We start from the raw sequence: 8,519 nt of genomic DNA on the forward strand, positions 1-8,519 counted from the left end.
GTGCACGATCTCTGGGAATGATTTAAATAACCAATGAAGGATATCCTTGCTTCTGCATAGTGTGGCATTCCAAGAATGACGTCACTATAAAATACAATGTAGGTTGGATATATTTAGAATATCTCGTCATACTGATTTGTCCGGATTGTAAAAGAAACGTAAATAGTGTAAATGAGAGCTCAAGATACGATAATTTCGTCAGAAACAGAAGGGAAATGTGTAAAAAAGTGTTTAAAGTCAAACTATTCATTTCTGGGTCTCCTTCTCTTCAATCTAAGTAAGATTTGTTGGGGGGTTTTCCACACTATAAAAAACAAAATGAATGATGTGAGGGAATGTCACTCTGGTCAACCCCATAGGGGATTGACGGCTTGAAGCCGTCTTTCCCCCAAAAAACAATCGTACATCAATGGATAAAAACAAATCACCAAATTTCATAAAAATTGATGAAATCATTTTTGAGTGGTTATTGTTAGTGTCGATCATCCAGCCGCTTTATTTTTTTTAAAGTATAGCGTCTTGATGAAAAGTGATATAAAATGGTAATTTATGACATTCAGAATAGTTTCGGATTTTTTAGCTTGTTTTTAAAGATATTGTCCAAGACGAATAACCGAGAAGTTGGTTATTAACTTTGGAAGATTTATATTACGATAATAGTATTGAAAAGCCCGAGTGTATCGATTATTGTTTAAATCTATTTATATTTTTTTGGTGACGACTTAAAAGTCGTGTATAACACCAGACAGCGTAGCTTCCATGACAGCGAAGGAAAATAACAGCCAATCATACCTTTGTAAGATGATACAACAACACAAACTGTTACATAATTTTTAAAGCAAACCTGAAACATCGAGTAGTTATATTCTTTCATGCATATCTCTGCTACGCAAGCAAGTTAATAATTATACAATAAATGGCAATTTTTGTATTGACTGGGACCACTCGAACAGTCGTGTGTACACTATAAATACATTTTGGAGTTGATTTGTAGTATCTTTATCTTTATAAATACTTGATGGAAAAGTGGTACTTCTGGTTTTCTTTCATATGTTTCATGATAATTGCATTGTCTTTTTAAAAGAATGATATTTACTTGAATATTTCAGGATATTATTTTCAATGATAATCTGTGAAATTATTTCCCATTATAATACATTTTTTTTAACAATTTACTTTAATTCCAATACACTATTATTATTGCATAGTATTTGTAAAGATTAAGTTTTTTTAAAAATTTTTCAATAGTTATACTACCCAGATTGAATTTCACGGCAAAGGAAAAAATATCCTAGGAAAATATTTTCCTCTAGATAAAAAGATAACAACACATACAGTAACATTTTTTTTTTAAATTTTGCTTTAAACCATGACGCCGAAATATGAACTTCACCCATAATAAGTTTGTTGTATCTATCTGTAGTGTATAAGGGAGTTTGAATCTTGATATGTGTACAAAAAGGGGGAGATGAGAGATGCGCAATGTTGTACACATTTACAGGAGGGAACGCAATCCAAAACTATAAGCAGAAGAAAAACAAACAAAGTATATCTAGAAGATGCCATTTTGTACATACACCAAACGGTCAAAATGATTTATGCTCGATTTTTTTTTAAAAACAAATGCATTTATCTTATACAAACATATAAGAAGTGGGACACATTGTTATGAAGAGTAATTTAAATATACTGTTAGTTAACAAAGTCTGGACTGGTCAACTTAAAATAGAAAAATACTTTTTTTGCACTTTTAAAAGACCTTTTTTTTCACACTAAAAAAAGTTCATAACAGAATACAAATGTTGTCAGTGAATATATACCAATTGGCTATCTTAACCTTGAAATAAAACTATGGCATGAGGAAAACATTTAAAATTCGATTTTATTCAAAACAATAGACAGTAAAACAATAGATCCAGCATCAATGAAAGGAGGTGTCAATGAGACAGCAACCGGTGAACCCAATGACATACATTACCAAAAGTAGACATCAACATAATTAAGAGGTCATACTGTAGACTAAAACAAAAATTGAGAATAAAAGTACCAAAAGGTCAACATTATACAAATAAGAAGATGCGGTATGAATACCAATGAGACAATTATAAAACATGATCACACTGAACTAAATAAAGAAGTTAAAAATATGAAAAAAATCAAACTGATGCTAATAATAATCTACAGGGAATAAAGACTTCATGGACGATTTCAAGGTAAATCACGAAAACAACGTAAAAGAAGTAAGATCGGTTAAGTCATCCATTAATAAAGTAGCAAATGATCTTGCAGATAAAACTTTGGAGCTGAGAAATGAAATTAAAACAGTAGTCAATACCGCAAAACAAGAAAATGAAAATCTACAGAGCACCGTTATTGACCTTCAATGCAGATCAAAGAAGAATAACTTGGTGTTTACTGGTTTGACGGAAACCGAAGGAGAAAACACTGTACATATGTACTTTTGTATGATATTTTTGTTTTATATCTATGCTACTACATGTAACTTCAAATACACAAATATTTTTTTTACTTTGATTTCCAATCAAAACACGATTGTTTTTTCTGTCGAAATGTATTCCATAAGGTTGAAACAATCCATCCACACTTGAAATGAAATTAAAACAGTAGTCAATAACGCAAAACTAGAAAATGAAATCTACAGAGCACCGTTATTGACCTTCAATGCAGATCAATGAACAATAACTTTGTGTTTACTGGTTTGACGGAAACCGAAGGAGAAAACACTGTACATATGTACTTTTGTATGATATTTTTGTTTTATATCTATGCTACTAGCAAATGGTTCTAATTTATAACTTCAAATACACAAACATGTTTTTTGCTTTGATTTCGAATCAAAACACGATTGTTTTTTCTGTCGAAATGTATTCCATAAGGTTTAAACAATCCATCCACACTTGAAAGAAGTTGCCTGTTCTGTTGTCCATCAGGGGATAAAACCACTATTCTATGTAAAGCAGAACAAGCTACATAAACGTTTCCGTAGTTATCTAGCGCTATTCCACGTGGATATTTTAATATGTTCTCATCTTTAAATGTCCATATTGCCCCGCCGTTCATATCACAACATACAATACTTTTAGGTCCATCGTAAGTAAAATAAATTTTGTCATTAAAAACTTCAATATATGAAAAAGGGGGCAAATCATACTTCCATATAGCAGTACTTCTTCCGTCCTGAGGGTTAAGTTTACAGACACCATCTCCTTTTGCGCAAATGAACAATGACCCATTATGATGTTTAATCCCATAGCACTGATACTTCGTTGGTATAAGTGTAACCTTTTCTGTATCGATGTCTATTATACTGACTCCGGTAGACTGTTCGTTGTTTGACGTTGTAGCTACAGTTTTATAATCTATATACGTTATATCAAATGCATTGGCGGGTTTAACTGAGATTTGACTCAGTATTTGCCAGTCGGTACTGAAGACAAGTACATTTTTGGTACTATAGTCACTTAAGGCAATGTTTCCATTTGGAAGAACGACAATACCTCTAATGTCTTGAACGTCTGGTTTTACGGTTTTCACTAGACTTGGTTTGATATCAGTAATTGATCTAATCTTTGACTCTACTAATTGTGCTTGTTTTGTTTTGTGTGTTACGAGAGACAATTTACAATGAGTCTTCTGTACCTCAAGTGAACCGAATGATTGAATACTTGATGAAAGGTTGTCGATTTTGTCATCAATATTGAATAGTATAGTAGGTGCATCCAATATGTGATCTCCAGTGATCGACTGCAGGTACGACTCAGTAGTAGCTGCTTCTAATGAGATTTTCTGTAATCCAAAGTACGTTTGAAGTTCGGTCGCGTACCTGTCCATATCTTGTAACTGTTGTTCAGCTTTGTTTGTGCTATCAGTCTTATTTTCTAGGATCTGTAGTTTATTTTTAATGCTATCTTTCGATTCACTTGTTATCTCGAAAATTTCGTTTTTGATCTTCTTTTCCAATTTATCAAAGTGGTCATCAATCTTCTTCCTTGTGTCTGTAACCTGGGACAATATTTTCTCTTCTTGCTGCTTTATTCTTCCCTGTTGTTCATTCAGTTCAATCTGTAGAGTTTTTATGTTTTGATCAATATCTTTCAAACTTAGTCGTGTTTCCTGGAAAAATGACGACTTTTTAACGTTTTCTATCATTTTACGAAGGGATACTATACCTTTGCATCCTTCGTGATTCTCAATACATGAGGGGCAAATAAGTTTATCGTGAGCTTGGCAAACCATTTGATATTGTTCAGTATGTTCCATGCATATATTACTGGTTTCTGAAATAGATGAAGACATCGACAAGTAGTCCCGAATCGATACAGTTACGTGATTTTCGGACGACTTTGAAAATCCATGATAATCATTGCAATCTTTACAAAATGCTTGTTTACATTCAGGACACCAGACAGTGGATGGTTTTGTAATATGTCGATGGTCACATATATCGCAATGTTGCTGAATTGATGCCATTTTATCTTTCCTGCAAAGAAAAGTATAAGCATATTGGTTTTGCACCATGTAAAAAAACCTGTATGGATATAATCAATTAACTTGGTTTGTTTAACACAAAATGTAAACAATTACTGATTCTGTCTGCATTCTATTGACCGAAACTTCACTATCACATTTATTTAATTCATGACAATAGACAATATTTTATTGGCACAAACGCATTTACAATAAATGGTAATGACCGAATGGATAAACAATTTGCTATACATGGTAGTAAAATACAAACAATTATATATATATGTGTGAATAAACGATTAAAGGTATAATGAAAATCTATTACAATAGATTACTTCTTGCATTTAAACAATTTGTTACGAAAGAGGAAGATAATTTTAGTGCCGTATAAGGTGTATTATTAAGTATAAGATTTATTTTATTTTTATCGCACAAAGTGGATATACTTTTTCCTGTAATTTTGAACATTTTTAATACAAAAGTCTCTCTAATACTGGAGTAACCTCTGCAGTGTAGCAGCATGTGCTGTTCATTTTCAATTTCGCCACTTTTACAGATTTCACAAATTCTTTGATCTCTGGGCACTTTTAAATATCTTCCTCTTTCAATGGCAAGGTTATGAGCACTAACTCTTAATTTACATAATGATGATCGATCTGATCTATTTTTTAAAGCATCAACATAACCTGCCCGTTCACTCATTTTGTAAACACTTTGGAAAAATGTTAATTTTGGAGATGCTGAAATATTTGCATGTTGTTCCTGAAAACCCTGTTCAATTAGTCTTTGTTTTATAAAACCAAACAGGGGTTTAATAGTAAGGTTATCATTTGACAAATAAGATAAACCTAAGTTTTGAATAATAATATTTAACCTTTTAACCCATGGGTTGCTTTTTTTTGTAGCATTATATATTTGGTGAACTAAACTTCCTTCTGAAGTGATTAAATGGTCCCAGAATTTAATGCAAGATAACATTATCCTATTTTTCAATGGTAGTCTTGCAATTTCGGAACGACATGCATCATTCGAGGCCTTACAGTGTACTCCCAAGATTTCTTTAATAAATTTTATATGCAACTTTTCATAGGCATCACTGTCTTTAAATGTCGAAATAATTCCCCAGATTTCGCTACAATAAAGGAGAATAGGGGCTACTAAGGAATCAAAAAGTTTTTCCAGAAGTTTACAAGGGTTATCTAATCCTATTGTTTTCTTTATTTTAAAATATGCTTTCCTAGCTTTTTCCATAAGCGAAGTGATGGCGACATTAAAACTGCCATTATATCTAATATTAATACCCAAGTAACAATAAGTACTAACTGTCTCTAAGGATTTGCCATTATAATAAAATTCGTTTAGAAAAGACTGTCCGTTTGAATTAAAAACCATTACTTTTGATTTCTCTATATTGACTTGTAATTTCCAAGAAGAACAATAATTACTTAATGTATTGAGACAATTTTGCAAACCCTCTTTGCTATCCGATAATAATACAATATCATCGGCATACAAAAGTGCATTAAATGAAACATCACCAACTACAACTGGATCTGCATTGATATTTTCCAAGTCTTTTTTAAGTATGTCGTTTATAAAAAAATTAAAGAGAAGAGGACTCAATACATCTCCTTGTTTAACACCACAGTTTGATTCAAATGATGGGCTAAGACCATTAGAAAATTTAATTCTACATTTTGTATTAGAGTACATTGAAAATATTATATTAAAAATATGTTTTTGTACATTACTTTGAAGTAGTTTATGAAATAATCCTATTCTCCAAATTGTTTCAAACGCTTTTCTAAGATCAATGAAAGCAGCAAATATTTTTTTTTTTTGGATTTATAATTGCTGACAATGGATTTCAAGGAAAAGATGTGGTCTGCAGTTCGACTATCTTCTTTGAAGCCAATCTGGTTATTACTTATTAATTTGTTTACATTTATATGAGCAAGTAATCGAGAGAGGATTATTTTATTAAACAATTTTCCCAGGTTCGAAATAATGGATATCCCTCTGTAATTACCAGGGTCACTTTTACTTCCCTTTTTATGTAGAAGTACTAAAAATGATTCATTCCAAACTTTTTGAAAACTTCCATTACTTAAAATAAAGTTAAATAGCTTTTGTAATGGTTTTGTTAAGACTGATATTCCATTTACAACATTTCATTTGAAATAAGATCAGTAGCTGTGCTTTTCACATTTTTAAGGGACTTAATTGCCTTTACGATCTCACTTGTTTTAATGTGTTTCTGAAAGTCATTTGTCCTGTTGTTTTTTTGAAAATCATCAAATAATGTTTCAAAATTTTTGAGAATTTTTTCTTGAAATGGGTTAAAACTCTCGCCCGTTTTGTTTAGTTTTTTAAAATAGCTGATAAATTCATCTTGTGCAAACTGTACAGAATCTTCATTATTATAAGATTTACTTAGTTTTTGTAAACGATTCCAAAATGTTTTAGGGTCTTTATTAACATTTGCACTTATTTGAAAACATATTTTATTTTTGTATGATCTTTCTGCCTTTTTACAAGCTCTTCTATACTTAGAGCGGCAGGAGTAAAAAGATTTTCTGTGAGTGTTATTATATGGAAATTTGTTAACCAGTTTTTCATAACTTTTAACTGTTTTGCGCAAATAATTACAAGAGTCTGAAAACCATGGCTTTCTTTTAGATTTTTTTTTCTATGGGGCATTTTGTTTACTAATTTGCTGATTTTTTTGCGCTTTCATATAAAATTGATGTTAAAGATTGTACAGCTGAATCACTGCTTTTAAAAGAGTTATTTGTAAATAATGCTAATTTAGTTTTATTTTCTTTACTGGTGATATCCTTCACATATGACTCTATGGCTCCAGGTGACCAAATAAATTTTCCTGGAAGGGGATCCAGTTGTGTTAGGTTAACAAAATTTGTGGAATGGAAAAAAGTTAACAATGTACAACTGATTGGATAATGGTTTGATAGTGACGTTAAGTCATGTATTTCAAAATAACCAACTAAGCTAAGTAAAATATAAAATCAAAAGACACAAGTGTATAATGTGAGGTCTATAATCAACAAGACTGCATCCATTATATTTTATGCATGATTGTTTACCATGTAAATCACCAATCGTTCTTCCATTCAATATTGTAAGGCTTGTTTCTTTACAAATATCAAGCAAACATCTACCACTATTATTAATACGTATGGGGTCAAGAATATTTCTTGGCATTATACTGTCTTCTACATAATAGTTATCAACTACATATGGTTGTTTAGATTCATCAAATAACACATAGTCTGGTGAGGTATTTGTGTGGGCATTAAAATCCCCTTGCACCATTATATCTCCTAGTTTACAATATTTTTCAATATCAGACAGTAAATGTGCATATACAGAGTTAAGATCCGGTACATTACAACTGGAGTTTTCATGTAATAAAAAGGTTAATATATAGATCGATTTAACACAAGAATGTTAACTAAAATGTAGGAAACATCTCTACGCTATTAGAGCAAGAACAGTGTTGTTTTGTTACAAAATGTGAAATAATAAATAATAATAAAATAGTAAAAAGGGTTAATAAAGAAAAATAACATTTACAAAAACAAAAACGTACCTGCAGTTTAAACAACACAAATCAATGTATTCGACCAGGAAGTTGAGCACTAAACATTTAGGTGAATTGGATCGACTTGTTCAAGTTATAAAACGCGCCAAATTTTAAATGTACTTAATTTTGTAAAATGAAATCAAAATGTGCTTTTCTAGAAAACTAGGACACAACGTATATACCATACCATTCATACTAATCGCATTATCAATGATTACTCAATAGTTAATGACCCCAAAAAAAATCTTCAATACCTTAATAACGTATATCAGTATCTCAAAAGTCAAACCGCCACACGATGTGATGCAACCTAAGCCCTTATTTGAAAATCTAAGAATTCTACTACCAATATAATCACAAAATATGCGGTTGGTTAAAAAGAACAGATCGTGTTTTTTTATGTCAATTGTTTTATATCAGCAATTTT

At 31.1% G+C, this 8,519-nt stretch overlaps 1 protein-coding gene across 1 annotated transcript; it reads right to left on the reverse strand.

Annotated features, from left to right (window-relative positions):
* Positions 1 to 2,758: 2,758 nt before the first annotated feature.
* LOC139481448 (uncharacterized) lies at positions 2,759 to 8,143 on the reverse strand. The gene is made up of 2 exons (XM_071264800.1): positions 8,099 to 8,143; positions 2,759 to 4,501 (listed from the first exon to the last, which is right to left on the reverse strand). Exon 2 carries the CDS (start codon positions 4,489 to 4,491, stop codon positions 2,806 to 2,808), a length of 1,686 nt encoding a protein of 561 aa, XP_071120901.1. The 5' UTR covers positions 4,492 to 4,501; positions 8,099 to 8,143; the 3' UTR covers positions 2,759 to 2,805.
* Positions 8,144 to 8,519: the final 376 nt, after the last annotated feature.

The sequence above is a fragment of the Mytilus edulis genome, chromosome 7 (assembly GCF_963676685.1).
Source record: "Mytilus edulis chromosome 7, xbMytEdul2.2, whole genome shotgun sequence".
NCBI lineage: Eukaryota > Metazoa > Mollusca > Bivalvia > Mytilida > Mytilidae > Mytilus > Mytilus edulis.